Source organism: Quercus robur, chromosome 3 (assembly GCF_932294415.1).
Source record: "Quercus robur chromosome 3, dhQueRobu3.1, whole genome shotgun sequence".
NCBI classification, from domain to species: Eukaryota; Viridiplantae; Streptophyta; class Magnoliopsida; order Fagales; family Fagaceae; genus Quercus; species Quercus robur.
Genome location: NC_065536.1, coordinates 17,166,113 through 17,182,824, shown reverse-complemented (window position 1 = coordinate 17,182,824; position 16,712 = coordinate 17,166,113). Strand labels below are relative to the sequence as shown.

Below are 16,712 nucleotides of genomic sequence, written 5' to 3'. Positions count from 1 at the left end.
TTTTATTAAATTTAAATACAAAAACAAAACATTCAAACATTTTTATTGTTGTTATTATTCCTAAAACCTAAAGTATGCTTAAAGATATATAAATATACCTAAAAATATATTTAATTAATTAATTACCGTGTCTCTTTCCTGTCATGTCCTAGTCTTTATAAAATGTTGTTTTGCTGTGTCAATTGTGTAGTGCCCTGCATCCATGTTTGTGTCTGTGCTTACACCAAGCTCGAATGCAAGGAAATGGGGTATTAGATATATATCCTAACAACTAAGCAGAGTCTGTCTATGATGTAATTAAGGAGACTGTTAATGTTAGCTACTACAGTAGTTGTGGTTGAACCATCTTTTCAGAGTGCTTATGTTTTTCTTGATTTTTACAAACAGGAGAACTATATGTTCAAGCACAAAGGATGTTTGATGATAGCATGTACACACAATTGCTAGCAATCATAGATTTGGCGGTTAAGCAAGCCATAATAACTACTGATCACTTTGAATCTGAATTTGTAAGTAAAACTTTCGCACTGAACCCATTTCCTTGTTATTGTGCGTTTTTGTTTTTTGGTTTGGTTTTTTAATTGCACTGTAGCAAGTATTTCTTGTTCATTTTCTGCTGCAAAGTTGAAGGATCTTCATAATTTCTCTGCCACCTTCGAGAAAGCACATGAGATTGTTTGAGAGTTATTGGTTTTACATAAGTTGAGTTTGTGATGTCAACAAGTAATTTCAGTGCTTTACATGAATGGAATGTGAAACACGGCCCATACGAATTTCCATGTCCCTTCCTTAAATAATTATTTTCTTTCACATTACCTGGGTTTCTTTAGGATCCTAAGGGTCCACTGCATGAAGAAATTCACTGTAGGAATCTGTTTTGGCCTTCTTGTATTACCATTTTCTGTACTTTCATGTATTCTTGGCAAGTTTTGTTAGTTTAGCTGTTTGAATTATACTCTAAAATTGGGTCTTGGTCTGTGTTTTATATGGTAGAAGTGTAGTACTATAGCTTTGTAACAGCTCCCTTCACCTTTGTCTTATGTTCTCTACAAAAAGTGAAGGGAAGTCAGAAGAAAAAAACAAAAAATAAAATAGAGGAATGAAACTGGGATAAACAACATTTGAAATTAAGCATAGAGGTGAATTATAAGTTGGCTTACCAATTTGGCATTCCAGTCTAGTATAGAGCATGAATTTGCCTCCCAAAAGTAAGAGTCCTTGTAGCCCTCTCATAAAGCTCTTCCTCTACCTTGCTGTGTGGGCTTAGGAAAGAGAATTATTATGTACATGTAACCATTTTTATCCAAGTGGTGTTACTAGTTACAAGAACCCTCAGAGAATATAATACTATTTTTTGTGAATTTCTACATATGAAATTCTTTCCCTTGAATTCTATGTTGCTTCTCTAGGGAAATGTTCCACCTGTACTACGCACTGTGTTGGAAATCTTACCTTTGTTATGTCCAACTGAGGACATTTCTTCAATGTGGCTTATTCTTCTTCGGGAGCTTTTGCTGTATCTTCCAAGATCTGAGTCTCCCTTAGAAAATGAGGAAGATGAGTCAGAGCACACTAGTGATCATATTCCAGGTATGAAAAAAAACTTGATGGAACCTTTAGTTTGATTTTAGTAACAAAAGGTTTAAAATTCATGCCTTCATTTTTTACAGATGCCCACGTGAAGATAAAAGATGATATACCTAACGGTACTACGTCCATATCCCTATCCAAAGTAGAAGCTACATCTCTGAGTTCTGGATCAACAACAGCTTTAACAGAAGGCATCCCGAGTTATCTGTTTGCTGAAAAGCTTGTTCCTGTAATGGTAGATCTTTTTCTACAGGCTCCAGAAATTGAAAAGCATATCATATTTCCCGAGTTAATTCAAAGTCTTGGAAGGTACTACTAACTACTGTAATCTGTTATGCTGATTTTGTACTCCAATCACACTATTTTAGAGAAGTGGTGGTTTTACATTAAAGGTTAATGAATATACTATTGGGGGGTTAATCTATTAGAATCTGATTCTACGTGCAGCATTGTATGTTAATTGAAGATAGTCTATTCTGGCTTCTTTTAACGACACTGTCAAGTATTTTTCTGCATGGTGTTTACTGTTTCATGACATGGATGAGTAATTGATGGGCCATGTGTGAACAATGACAGCACATTTCCTTTATAGTGACTGTTGTAGCATATTTGATGCAACATATACAATGAATAACATGTATGACTAAATCGTTGATAATATACATTAGGTTGAGTGCCATGCCCCCTTATTATCATCCTTTTTAATAACTGTCTTATGTATTCCATGTTTGTTTTAGGATTCAGACTACCTGTGCAAGTGCTTAACCAGATCAATTGTTTGCTTTAGGTGTATGATGACCAGGAGGGACAATCCAGACGGTGCACTATGGAGATTAGCTGTTGCAGGCTTCAACCGCATTCTGGTTGATGATGTCAGCAGATTAACCTTAAATGGTGGACCAATTTCAAGTATTAGTAAACCTGCAAGAACACGTATCTGGAAAGAAGTTGCAGATGTTTATGAAATATTCTTTGTTGGATATTGTGGGAGAGCTCTTCCTTCCAATTCTCTCTCACTTGTAGCACAAAAGGACGATGAGTTGCTTGAGATGACCATCTTAAACATTCTTGGTGACAACATTCTTAAGTCACCGATTGATGCACCTTTAGATGTAATTTCCTCTCCTATCGTTTTATTTATTTATTTTTTATGGTAGATAGAAATTATTTAACCAAAATGTTCTGATAGATATGATATCATTTGAACCTATGGCGTTTGCTCCATGATAATTGCTCTTTATTATTAGACCAAGATACTATCAATTGGGCTAACTGGACCCAATCATCAAATATATATGTACTGGACCCACTTATGCGACCAAAACAGTCTGTGAATATATGTAGAGTGTAGTGGTTAGATTGGAGTGATTGTAAATCCCTGGGCCGCCCTGCTGTTAAATAGTGGGGTCGGGATTGGGGTACATTTTGTGAAATGAAGGTGACAAGATGATTATGGACCATCTAATTTTAGCATTCCAGATCAGACATGGAATTTTTCTGAATTTTTTATGGTCTTTGATGTTGGGAATTTCCTAAATTGGCTCATCTTCCCCTCCTAATACTGTTGCTGTTATTCACAGATTTTGCAACGACTAGTATCCACCTTGGACCGTTGTGCGTCACGCACATGCTCGTTGCCTGTTGAGACTGTGGAACTTATGCCTTCCCACTGTAGCAGATTTTCTTTAACTTGCTTACAGAAGTTATTTTCCTTGAGCAGGTAATTTAGATCCTTTACTTGACATATTAGTTTTCAATAATTAATTATGTGAACATTGAGTGTCATATTGCTTTGATATCTAATGTAATGGTTGACCATATGAAGAGAACTTGTTCAAATTCTGGTCTTTGGGGTAATTCTGGATTTCCAGTCTTTGATATTCTTGATTAGCCGCTTTACTGGAACCTGAATGCCATTGCCATTCTTTTTGTCACAACAGGTGACTCATGAAGTTATTTAGTATGATATTAATCTTTTAAATGAAATAAATGCCAGTGATTGGTCAGTTCCATCAACTAGAATAAACTTGTCTTTCTGCAGCTATTAATGTAAGACTCTTCCATTAGGCAACCTCAAAACCTGTACTTTTAAAGCCTTCTGTTGTTAGTTTCAATTGAAACATCTTTAGAAATCTACAAAGCTCTGTTTTCCAATGCATTTTTATTCCAAATTTCACATACTACTATCTGTACCTCAGTTACAGCAAAGAAACCAATCATTGGAATTTGACAAGATCTGAAGTCAGCAAAATCTCAATCATGATGCTCGTGACCAGGTGTGAGTACATCTTGAACAGATTTCTCACTGATGAGAATGACTTAGGTGCGTGTCTTCTTACAATATGTTGGGTTCCTCTAATGTTCATTTCACCTTCCAGATTATTCTCTTCTGAACCATCCTACTGTTCCTGCAGGTGAACGCCCGTTGCCAGCAGCTAGGCTTGAAGAAATAATATTTGTCCTTCAAGAACTGGCACGTCTGATTATTCATTCAGACACAGCATCCATCCTTCCTTTGCAACCACACTTGAAAAGTGGCCTAGCAGAGGAGGAAAGTCAAGACAAGCGTCCTCATCTGCTTGTTCTATTTCCCTCCTTCTGTGAACTTGTCGTATCAAGGTAAGAGAGAATATCTTTCAGCAAAAAATTTAGTCACTAAAAAACTGGAGATATCTGCCATGTTTGAAATAATGTCAAAAAAGGAGAATTTATAAGGTATGAAAAAGGATGATGCCAGTAAGGTGCCACGATATACCTCGGCCACAATATATACAAAAATTAAAAGTTATCATGATCTTCCTGGAACTGTGATAAGAAATTAAACATGAATTAATGTTTCCATGGAGTAGCTTATCCTTTTGATCCTTTTGATGAACAGGGAAGCACGAGTAAGAGAGCTAGTGCAAGTACTTCTCAGGCTCATCACACGAGAATTGGCACTTGAAAAGGTTAGCTTAGCCAGCTGAGTTGTGGAAGAATACACTTTTAAATGATTTAAACCTCAGTCACTTCACAACGTTATTTGTTTATAGAAGATTTAGGTCAGGAGTTTATCTCATCCTCCAATATTCAGAGTTGTATAGTAGTTTGTACATTATAGGGAAATTATCAATTTTGTTGTATATGATGTGGTGATTTTTTTTGAATTGTGAGCATGAGGTTAGCATTGGTCCTCTGTTTGCATGCAAGAGATGTATACAGTCCTATCGATTCAAAGAAAAATATTTTTGGAAAGCTTGCAACTAGCTCAATTTTGAGTAAGTTGACAGTGCAAATTAAAAATTAATTGAGCATGAGCTGAGGTTTCACTTTGTTTCTGTGCTTCACAATTACTTGCTACAATATTGAATTTTATAAAAGCTTAAAGCTACCCTGGAGTTTATAAATTATAATCATGAATATCCTGCTTTAGTTGAGTTGATTATGTTTTGCTGCACTTTGTTCAGTACTGTTTATCTTTTGGGTTCAGTTTTGATATCATGTATTTTTCTCTTTTGTCTCTCTTGGATGGCCGAGCATTGATGTTTAGAATAACAGAAGAAGAGAAGGGGTAAAGCTTGATTCTTTTGATATTGCCCCACTGACATGTAACACAAGTTAAATGTGTGATGGGTACTCTATTCAAACCTTTAGTAAATAGTGTTGAAAATGAGGATAGCTATTGAAAAGAACAAGGACGTTATCCTAATATTTCAAAAAATCTTAAATCTAAAAAAAAACGTTCTTTGCACGATTAATGTACGTACTTCTGTATATACTGTATTAAAAAAAAAAAGAAAAAAAGAAGAAGAACGAAGTCTCAACTGAATATGATATGCAATTGAGGGTATGTCAAGGCATGCAAGGAAAATGTGCAGATAAAGCGAACAAGAGTAAACGAATAACTGATGGCGAGAGCCATCAATCAAAGACAGCCAGCCCAGCCTTCTCTTATCTAAAAATCAATGAGCAACATGTAATCCCTAAGAACGACATTGGATCTATGAAATGTCATCCAGTTACCAATGTAGTGGAATGTGTTCGATACTGGTCTGCGAAGAGAAACACCATCAAAATTTTTATTAGCATTCATCAGAGATTATATCACAGACTAAGCAACGCTTTGCCTTAGTTTGCCATGTATAAGGAGGTGGTTGAGCCTAGCAGGCCCAAAAAGGACTGGAGTTTGGACTATCCTAGGAGCCTTTGGGCCCGTGGCAAAGTCCATCTCCTAAGGCCCATTGGAGATGAGATCTATCACCTGAAATAAGTTTCGGCCCAAATTCCATGGAAGACCTCAGAATCCCTTTAATGGGTGTCGACTATTAGCCTTTCTTGGTCATCAAATCTAGGAGGGTCATTTACGGTCATAGCTGCCTCTCCAAGGGCACTTTTCCTTGACCAATCGGTTGATACAGTTCTCTTAAAAGAAGAGTAAGTCGATCGGCGATTGCCAATAACTCCTTCGTGTCAACATTTATTGCAGCCCATCAACTGTCATTGACCATATCTCATAAGCTTACAATTTTGGGGGCGGCATCTCAATCGATGAAAAGGAACCAATTCCGGGGCTCTACTTGCCTTATAAGCATCCATAGTCAAGCATCTATAGTAAAAAATTGATTAATAATGCAATCTTTTGATAGATGTGATAGAATTTCAACCTAGTTAATAATGCAATCTTTTTAATAGATATGATAAAATTTCAACTTATATCATCCATTCTATGATGATCTAATATTAGTTTTTGGTATAGGCCGAATTTAAATCCCAAATTCTTTTATTCGACGACAAAAAACTTTACATCATAACATCTTTAACTACTTCCCCCAATAATAAGATTGGATTGTACTAAATATCGTTCTTCTTAGTAATAACCGAAGAACCTTCTCAAATAACTTATCTACAATATTAATTATATTTCTAAAAAGAGTTATTTAAGTAGGAGCTCAATAGCCAACCTGGTACACAACCCTAGAGGAGGTGGAGGTTGTTGAACCTAACCTCCTGGAGGGGGAGGAGAGGGGAGAGGGGGCTGAAGTATTCATCCAAACATATCATTAATGAATTTAAAATGTAATCTAAGAGGAGGGGAGAAGTGGGATCGATGCTCAATCTTTCTATGCTTGCAAAGCAAGGTTGATAGGTATATATGAGAACGACCCCAATCCCTTCCAGTCAAGATTTTCAAAGCCAAGTACTGTGCAAATTCCCATTGTCTTGAGATTCAACTGAAAGCTAGGGAGTCATGCATGTGTGGTGGAGAAAGTGCTGGTATATATGGGTGACTATCTACCATAAGTCTCAGACCAGGTCAGAGTCCTCTCTCCTAGTAGTGGAATTAATAGACCCCAATACAAAATGGTAGAACATTCTGCTCATCCAAAGGTGTTTAACTAGAAGGACGTGGAAATAATTAGCAAAATCCTAATATACCAGAATTGTGAATTTGGGCTTACATCAAAACTAACCTAAAGATGAGATTTTTAACTAGTTAATTAAAACTCAATTTATTCATACTCATTGATTATGAGAAAAGGAGATAAGAGATAGAGAGAGAAAGGAAAAAAGACCTACTACGGCCACAATAGTAACATAAATCAAGTGAGGCATGCAGTAATCCCCAAAAAAAGAAAAAAAAAAAAAACTTCGTTTGGTTTAAACCCCTTGATCAGCCTCTCTCCCTGGAGATGCTAATTTAGTCTGGTTGATCCTAGCGGCTGCTGCCACGGACGCTGCCACGCCTGTAGGATGAGTGGTCAAGTATGGATCATTCCGCATCTCTGCACCGGTCACCCCCTCAGCATCTCGGCGTGTTACCGGTCTGTCAGATGGCAACTTCGAAGTTGCATCCTGCATGTATAAAAATGGTGTTAATTAGCACTCACCCTTGGTATGAAACTCTCTTCAATATCGGCAAATAAATTTAAAAAAAGCACATTTCATTTAATCTTCTTATTTTGTGAAAGACATGTCTGACTTTGGATTATTTGTTTTGCAAGTAAAATCTACAAAGATACGGTAACATTGATGTGAAGTTTTTCATCGAGTTTAAGAAATAAAATAAAATTTTTTAAAAGGTTACTAGTAGATCAAATGTGTATGACTTGGTAACATTGACTTATTATTTAATGAAACTGGATCATTCTTTTACAGACTCTCCAAATGTGAGCATAATATTATCTTTTAAACAATTGAGATCAAAATTTTAACTCATCAAAATTAGATAGTGTTTGTAACTTCAAAAGACAAAAAAAAAAAAAAAAAAGAAAAAAAAAAAAGTGTTTTGTAAAATAGTATGTAGTATAAAATAATGATTTGTATGCGTGTAATAAAAGGAGCTTATTGAAAACATTGTAATTTGGACCTTTATATATAGACCCAGACACACATACTTGCCAACTATTTTTTATTCTCCAATGGATATTGATTTTTCTCTCCCTCAATTTTTTCATTAATTAACACCAATTACAATAATACCCATTTTTTTTTTTTTAAATATTTGGTAGTAACAATGTTAGTGACAAATATATTGGATTTTCTACCCAAATTTTTTTCATATATTTGGTAGTAACAATGTTAGTGACAAATATATTGGGCTTTCATTCTCACACAATCACAATTTTAATTCTCTTTTTTATCACATCAATTTATTTGTATTAAAATGTTGATAAAATTGTATTAATTATAGATATGTGTATTAAATATTAAATCTATCTGTAAATAATATTTTCTCGTTAAAATATATTACCACTAGAATATCAACAAGTTTTGTCTTTTCATCAATGCTTGTTGCTCTGGCATTTAAACTTGCAGCTGACTGGGCTGCGGCGGCAACCCCACCTGGGACTATGTTAATTCGTCCGGTTGCTCTGACTTCAGCTGCCTGAATAGCAGCGGCATCACTCCGGTCCACCGGCTTCTGCCTGGCTGTCATGGCAGTGGCTTCGAGTGCTTCACCAATTGTGATTGCACCACCACGCCCACCATCACCACCTGATTGTTCAAATATGGCTGGTGGTGCCAATGGAGCTCGTTGGCTGTATTGATCAACAACCTAGACTTATCAAAATATTACACATTTCAATTGATTAGGTACCAAAAAAAAGTTATGCACAAGAACCAACATAGACAACAGGATTACACTGTTATGCACAAAATAAGAAATGGGAAGCCTAGTGCACTTGGACGATCCTTCCCCCTCTCTCTTTTCACACTAAATTATTAAGGTATATCCTTTTTTTTTTTTTGGGTAAGCTGGAATAACATTCAACTAACAACCGGAAACCAACCCAGGACAGCGCCTGTTACAAGATTCACCGTGAATATCAGCCTCAACAAGGGAGACTAAATCCATAGGAGGAACAGAATAAATAAAAAACTCCGAAGCTTGAGAATGGCCAGAATACGCTAACTGATCCGCACATTTATTAGCTTCGCGAAATACATGATTGATACGAACATGGGGGATTTGGGAAATCAGCACCTTACAATCATCAAAAAGAGGAGAAATAACAGAGTTACCGTAACGGGGATTTTTAAGAGCGTCCACAAGAGCCTTAGCGTCAAGCTCAATAATAATGGCAGGAAGCTTCATTTGATGGATAAGCATCAAACCATCTCGTAAAGCCCATATTTCTGCAGAAAAACTGTTCACATTGCCCAGCTACCTTGAAAACCCAATCACCTAGTTACCCATATCATCTCTGATCAAACCTCCCCCAGCTGCCTTACCTAACGCTGCACTCCAAGACCCGTCTGTGTTCAACTTCAACCAACCCCTCTCCGGTCTTTCCTACTTCACTTGCTTGATTATCATAGGCCGGTTCCGACTTGGCTTAGAAGCACATAGGAAGAACTCCAAAGCCTGAGATGAGATACTCTTACTCAGGTTCGGATTAACACTCTTACTATTGAAAACAACCTGATTCCGTTGCTTCCATATCCACCAAAGAGCAAAAGAGAATAAGACATTCCAAGGAATACCCACAGCATTTTGAGAAGATTTAAGGCCACCATTGGAGATTAACCAATCTCTAATACCTTGAGAGAAGAAGGAAGACTGTACACAGTATAAACTTAATTGGTGCCAAAGGGGTCTGACCAGATTACAATCTCTGAGGGCATGCAAAATAGATTCGACTTCTAAATGGCACAATGGACAGGTAGTATCAAGCGGAATCCCTCTATTAGCTAAACATTCCTTTACACCAATACTCTGCTGCATACACTTCCAAATAAACAACTGAATTCTAGGCAGCGACGGAAGCTTCCAAATCCAAGAACCAGAGAAGGACCCGATACCAGGAGAGTTTATGGCAAGGAGATAGGCACTTCTCATATCAAAATTGCCTTTTAAAGAAGACTTCCAGGATAGTTTATCACTGCATCTTGCCATACGAGGAACCGGGACAGCTTGAATCTCAGCTTTAACTTCATTGGGAAGCTCAAAAGGAATAATAGTCCAATCCCAGCCAGTAGGAGAAAAAACATCTTTGATTTGTAAATTCTCCAAAGCTTGTGGGATCGGGCCGTGGATAAGAGACCGGATGGGACCAAGGTTGGTCCAAGTATCAGACTAGAAGTTTAGATTGCTTTCGTGACCTGGGATCCATTTAACCCATTTTTTGAAAACTTCTTCACCTTTCTTTAAGCCTTTCCAAACCAGAGAGCTAGGAAGTCTAGCTTCATTCCTAGAGCTGATTCGAAGTCTATTGTAGTACTTGAACCTCAAAACCTTAGCCCAAGGCACATTCCCCTCTTTATGGAACCTCCAATTGAGCTTGGCCAAAAGCGCCGTGTTCCTTCCTTTAGCAGTTTGTAAACCCAATCCTCCTGCCTCTTTCGGCTTAGTCATTTCACCCCAATTGACCTGATGCATTTTTTTAGCATGATCTGAAGACCCCCATAGAAAGCTTCTATTGACCCTATCAATACCATTCAGAATTTTTGCAGGAAGGGAAGCATATTGCATCACATAATTTGGGATCGTTGAGGAAGAAGCCTGGATGAGAACTACCCGACCAGCCATAGAGAGTAAATTGGCTTTCCACCCTGCCAACTTCTTCTTAACTCTATCTAGCACAAAATCAAAGTCATGCTTGCGGCCATCTGAGTGCTTCAACGGGAAACCCAGGTACTTACCAAGATTTGACGTCGAATTAAACCCAAGACTATCAGAGAGAAGCTCTCTTTGATCTGGATTCACATTAGGAGAGAAAAACACCCGAGATTTGGCTTCACTCACCCTCTGCCCAGATTTTTGGCAAAAATCATTCAACACTTCCTTAATGGTATTACAGTTGTTCTGATCTGCACTAGCAAACAGCACCAAGTCATCCGCAAAAAATAAGTGCGAAAAAAAGGGGCCGCTCCTAGAAGCTCTCACTGGATTCCAGAGCTTAGCCTCACACTTCTCCTCAATCAAATGGCCCAAAAATTCCATACAAAGGATGAAAAGATAAGGAGAGAGGGGGTCTCCTTGTCTAATACCTCTAGATGGGCAAAAAGCATTTAAACAGCCACCATTAAAAAGAAGGGAAGTCGAGACCGAGGAAACACAGCTCATAATAATATCAATAAGAGAGGCAAGAAAATTGAAAAAAATCAGCATTACTCTAATAAAACTCCACTCAATCTTATCATAAGCTTTTTCCAGATCAATCTTAATAACCATATACCCCTTGTGACCTTTAGCTCTGCCTATAGAATGGATCAATTCTTGCACAATTATAACATTGTCCACCCCTCTCCTACCCGGAACAAAAGCCGTTTGATAAGGCGAGACAAGATACTCCAAATGAGGTCTAATCTGAGCAACAATAACCTTAGTAATGATCTTATAGATAATGTTGCACAGACTGATAGGACGGTAATTACCAATGGTTTCAGGGCCTTGGACTTTAGGAATGAGCACAATATGGGTCCTGTTAAGAAAACCAGGAACCTTTCTATCTCTGAAAACTTTCCTTACTTCCTCCACTACTGACCCCCCAACCACTAGCTAGAACCGTTGAAAAAACCCGGCATGAAGACCATCCGGGCCTGGCGCCTTATAAGGTTTCATAGACCATAAGGCATCTTTGATTTCCTCCAAAGTAACCATACCACCAATCATGTCCTTGACTTCCTCAGACAGATGCACATGGCCACGCACATTCTGCCTTGGCACCTAAGAGGCCTCCTCTAAAGAAGTGGTATAAAGGGAGATAAAACCATTTCTAAAATGTTCCATTACTTCTCTCTCCATCGTTAACCACACGCCCCTCTCATCTTTAATAGAGGCAATGTGATTCCTTTTTCTTCTAGCAAGGGCAGAAACATGATAAAAGGAGGTATTGCGGTCCCCTTGAATCATCCAATTAATTTTGGACTTAAGCATCCAGAGGTCCCTTTCTTGATCTAGAACCACCTCAAGCTCCTGATGCAACTTATCCTCAAGACTAATGAGAGAGGAGCTCGGCCAATTGGAGATAGCTTTTTGGACACCATAGATTCTCGTCATAATTCTTCTCTTCTTTTGGTGGATATTCCCAAAATGATTCCTATTCCAACAGGTAGCTTCTTTAGAGAAAACCTCAATAGACTCAACTAAATTTCGATTACCACCCCAAGCACTAGAAACAACATTGGGGAAAGACATATCCGAGAGCCAAAACTCTTGGAATCTGAATGGACGGTTGAGCCAAACGGATCTAACCGGAATGGTCTCCATGAGAACCGGACAATTGTCAAAGTGACACCGGGGGAGATGGGTAACTTTCGCCTCAGGGTAAAGGACACACCACTCCGGATTCATGAAGAACCGGTCAATCCTTTCCAAGATGAGATTACTAACATCCCGCTTGTTTGTCCAAGTGTACCTTGGGCCAGAGAAGCCCATATCCACCATACTACAGATATCTAAGCAATCTTTGAAGGCCAGAGACCGATTGACATTGACCCCTCTGCCCCCAAATTTATCCTCTTGAACAAGAGGTTCATTAAAATCCCCGGCTATAATCCAAGGCTTATTATGTAAATCAGCAACTTTAGCTAGATTTTTCCATAAAATGCACCTCTCTTCACTCCTAGTACTAGCATAAATAGCAGAAAATACCCAGGAAAGATTAGAGGCACGTACCTTAACTTCGACATGAATTTCTTGTTTTGTTTTAGCAAGCTCAACAACCTCCACTTTGTCATCATTCCACAGCAGCCACAACCCACCCGATAATCCAATCATCTCCGTATGAATTGCCCCATCAAACGGTAACCTGTCTGAGACTTCCTTTGCTCTGCTACCACCCAACTTAGTCTCCATAACTACAAGGATAGCCAGGTCATGCCGCCTAGATAAATCATGGATGTAGTTTTAAAAGGAGGGTTTTAACGCTCCTCTACTATTCCTAATCAGCAAATTCATGACTAAACTAATAATACAAGGAGCTAGCACCTCAATCTGACAGAGGGGCTCCATCCCCTCCCTCCGATACCATACCATCATACCCCAACTCTTCATAGATTGTCCCTTCTTTAGAACAAGGACTCGATAACTCCTCATCCAAGATGTCCCTATTACCCACACAAGTAGCTTGGCCAAGAGCTTCAGAATTGAGATTTAAATTAGAAGACTCACCTAATATCTCAACACCATTAACTGTGCTAGCCTCAGAATCCGGAGGAGCGACTCGATGATCCCCTGAAGACCGTGTCTCACTCCGACCGCCTTGGTGTTCTACATCAACATCGGACAAAGGAGGTTCACACCCATCCTTTTGTTGATCCCTTCCAACACTATGTTGAACCTTTCCAACACTAGCTGCTGCCGTGAATTTAAAAGACTGATCAAGAGGACCAGCCGTTCCATGGTAGAGAGCAGAGGTATGAAGTAGAGGCAGAGGAGTGGGTTTTACAGAAAAATGTTTCCTTATAGAGACACGGTCAGTGTTAGGAGAAGACTGACTTAATCCCCTTGCAATGACTTTTTTACCCTTTACAGAAGTTGGATATTTTCGGTGGATTTGGGCTTGAGAAGACGACATGGATAAAGGCCCACTATCTTCACCATGATTAATACCCTCTTTTTCCAGCGGCATGCAATCCACTGGACCCAAACCAGATTTTTCCTTCATGCTCGTGGAGCCCAAACTAGCGAAACTTGGAGTCCAGCTCGGTTCAGCCCTCTTGTGATGGTCCCCACGACTAGGTACGTAAACACTACGAGACATACTAGGTGCATGAGCTGCTCTGCCAGTCGACGTGTTCCTCCATTCCGGGAAAATAGGAGGAGGTTGTGGCGCAGCATTTCGAGCAGATTTTGTTGTACCCTCCGTACTACCAACCAAATTTGTCCCCTTGTGACCGTTAGTTCTTCTGCTCACTACCATCCACGGTCCGTACTGACCATCGTCCTTCGTGGCCTCACCCATTTCCGCCATGCTAGTACTGGACTGTGCCCCATGTCCTGCATGATTCTCTTGAGACGTTGCACCTCTGTTAGGCAGTGCATCCTCAACCGGCGCCTCTTGCTCCTTACCCTTTCGTATGGTGTATGGGCAAGCCACCACTGTATGCCCTAACCTTCCACAGGAGAAGCAAAGGGTTTGGATGCCCTCGTAGCTCACCGGTTGCTCAAAACGCCTAATAAGGATGGTATTCACTAGCGGTTGGTTGATGTCAATCTGAATGCAAAGTCTGGCGTATCTGCCACGAGCCTCCATGGCTGTATGGGAGTCAATCCTTAAGACCTTACCAATGGTTTCTCCTAGCTCCTTTAACGCCTCCGCTTCATAAAGTTCAATGGGAAGTTCATAAAGACGGATCCAAACTGCAATCAGAGATACATTAGCCGTAGAAGGCTTAAAAAAAGGTTCCCAAGGCCTTATGGAAAGAAACTGGTCACCAATAAACCAAGGACCCTTCACCAAAACATTATCAAGGTCCTCCTTTGAATAAAACCTTACCAGGAAAAATCCAATCCCAAGATCCACACAGTCCATCCTACTCGTCAGCCTCCACATTTGGTTCAGTTTGGTCCTCATGTAAAGTAGGCTGTTCGTTCTACCAACAAGCTTGACAATAATGGATTTTGACCACGGACCTCTAATGCGCCTTTTAGTATCTTTGGCCAGCTTGTACTTGACCCAGCCGTCCGGAATCGGATCATTTTCCTCCCCACCTTCACCGTCGGACCCTTCATCTTCCTCCATAAGACTATCGAATTCAAAAGCTTTGGCATAAGCCCCTGGCATTTCACCCACTAGTTTCTCCTTGAATGAGGCTCTGTCAACAGGTTCGGAGCTTTGAACAAACGGAGGTGGAGACCTCTCCCATGGACCTTCTAACAAACGGAGCTTTGAATGAGTTCATTTTTCTATCATACTCACAAAAACTAAACCCACAAAGTGCCACATCTAAAAAAAAAGTATTGTTTTTATGTAAGAACTTTAAAAAAAAAAAAAAAATTGATAATTACAATAGGAAAGGAAGAGTTCAAAAATATTTGAACTCTGAATTTGATAAGTATTTCTTGTACGAAATATTAGATTTAAAATGATATTATCCAGTAATGGATCCTTAATAAGTAGAATTTACAAACAATTAAGTCTATGACAAGACAAATTTCACAATTACATGCCTAAAAAAAAAACTTGTAGAATTTATTGTGCCTGCCTAATTTTTTTTTTTTCACAGTCTGAGTTGGCCAATGAATGGATCAGTAATTTGAGTTTGATTTCAGTTTTTAGGGGGGCCAGCAGGACACGTAAGACACCAGTGAAATTTTGTGTATCAAACAGACTCACATCATATAACACCCTATACATGGAAAATATATATGTGCATAAAATTAAACTGTGTTCAAATCACCTGTCCGCCAATTGACTCGGTGACTACACGCTTCCCAGGAAGATCAGTCTCGGTGATACTCACACCACCAAGACCTGCATCATAACTCATATCATTATGATCCACAAGGCCAGCTCTCTCATTCCGAATGGCGGCTGATTGCATGGTTGCGGCTGCACCACCCTTCTGGATATGCCCAAGTATGGTGTTCTCCGCCGTCTGCATTAGCGCTGCATCTCCTGGTGCCACTGTCTTCTCCGCAAGTTCTCCTTGGATTGGGAATACATCGCCATATTTGATGGGTTCTTGCTCAGACCTCTGTGACTGTTCTTGGCTCATCTTTCTAGCTTTTTGTTTGTTTTGATTTCTGGGTTCAAATTTGAAGTTTAGTTTAGATCGAAAAAGTGTTAAAGAGTGAAATGGGCTAGAGGAGAGAAGGGAATATGAGGGTTTGGGATTATTATACGTGCATGGGGAATGCAACTTTTGGACACGTGGGTTTCTGTGAAGTGAAAGGTGGCAATATTTGGAACAGAGTTTTGGGTTTGCCAGAACACTTGGCGAATTCTTAGGAGTACTTTTGGTTCCAAAGTGTTTTGTGGGTAAGAGAGTTTATGTTGATGGAGGTGGTGGATGACAAGTGGCATTTGGGCATAAAGATGGTGACTGAGTCCGCGTGAATAGAGGCTGGGTCTGGTTCATGGTCGTATAACTTTGATTTTTGACTTTTTTAAATTTTGTGGTATTGTGAGCATGATTGATACAATTCCATTTGACTTTGAAATTTATTTCCTTCTTGAATTCTTAATTATAAGTTTACAAGTTATAACACTAATTTTTGTTACACTACCATTCACACATTCTGTGAAATCACATTTTTAAAAATCCTATTATGACTAATGAGATGATGAAATTGTGTTTTCAAAATATGATTCTAGCTGTAGTTGGTGTGACATTGTGTGTTTCATATACACTGGGTAACTATCACAACTTTATAATGCTAATCATTGTGAAAGTATTTTGGAAAACATGAATTTAAAAAGATACATGATTGATTAAAGCAAAAAAAGAAAGTACTTAATAATCTTAAAATACAATAACATGATATTTTGTAATCTCACATGAATGGTGATCCTCACATAAATTTGGCACAATACTCTCTCCTTTAGTAGGCAGTATATCTTTACAAGCTCTCCAAAAGAAAGTTTTGATTTTATTACATATCCTGACTGCTCAAATCGCTTTCCAGATTTTATTTCTTTTTGAGTGATTGGATGATTGTCCATGAAAGGAACTCAATTGTTGGGTTTAGATAA

At 38.8% G+C, this 16,712-nt stretch overlaps 2 protein-coding genes across 8 annotated transcripts in view; one reads left to right on the top strand and one right to left on the bottom strand.

Annotated features, from left to right (window-relative positions):
* Positions 1 to 4,901, top strand: part of LOC126717297 (uncharacterized) — a 46,681-nt gene extending 41,780 nt beyond the window's left edge. For all 7 annotated transcript variants that reach the window (XM_050418821.1, XM_050418822.1, XM_050418823.1 and 4 more), the window contains 8 exons: positions 388 to 509; positions 1,410 to 1,590; positions 1,671 to 1,899; positions 2,378 to 2,702; positions 3,171 to 3,310; positions 3,789 to 3,913; positions 4,005 to 4,209; positions 4,469 to 4,901. In XM_050418821.1, coding sequence (XP_050274778.1) covers positions 388 to 509; positions 1,410 to 1,590; positions 1,671 to 1,899; positions 2,378 to 2,702; positions 3,171 to 3,310; positions 3,789 to 3,913; positions 4,005 to 4,209; positions 4,469 to 4,556 — 1,415 coding nt within the window. In that variant the 3' untranslated portion in view covers positions 4,557 to 4,901. The remainder of the gene's footprint in view (positions 1 to 387; positions 510 to 1,409; positions 1,591 to 1,670; positions 1,900 to 2,377; positions 2,703 to 3,170; positions 3,311 to 3,788; positions 3,914 to 4,004; positions 4,210 to 4,468) is intronic.
* A 2,326-nt stretch (positions 4,902 to 7,227) lies between these two features.
* On the bottom strand, positions 7,228 to 15,735 carry LOC126719333 (late embryogenesis abundant protein D-34-like). The gene is made up of 3 exons (XM_050421901.1): positions 15,418 to 15,735; positions 8,321 to 8,626; positions 7,228 to 7,422 (listed from the first exon to the last, which is right to left on the bottom strand). The coding sequence occupies exons 1-3, from the start codon at positions 15,733 to 15,735 to the stop codon at positions 7,228 to 7,230; spliced, it is 819 nt and encodes a 272-aa protein (XP_050277858.1).
* Between the last annotated feature and the right edge of the window lie 977 nt (positions 15,736 to 16,712).

Coding starts and splice junctions, on each gene's coding strand:
- LOC126719333 (XM_050421901.1), bottom strand. CDS start 15,735: ATGAGCCAAGAACAGTCACAGAGGTCTGAGCAAGAACCCATCAAATAT. Junction 8,627..15,417: donor CCGAGTCAATTGGCGGACAG/GTGATTTGAACA, acceptor TGATAAGTCTAG/GTTGTTGATCAATACAGCCA. Junction 7,423..8,320: donor AACTTGTTGATATTCTAGTG/GTAATATATTTT, acceptor TTATACATGCAG/GATGCAACTTCGAAGTTGCC.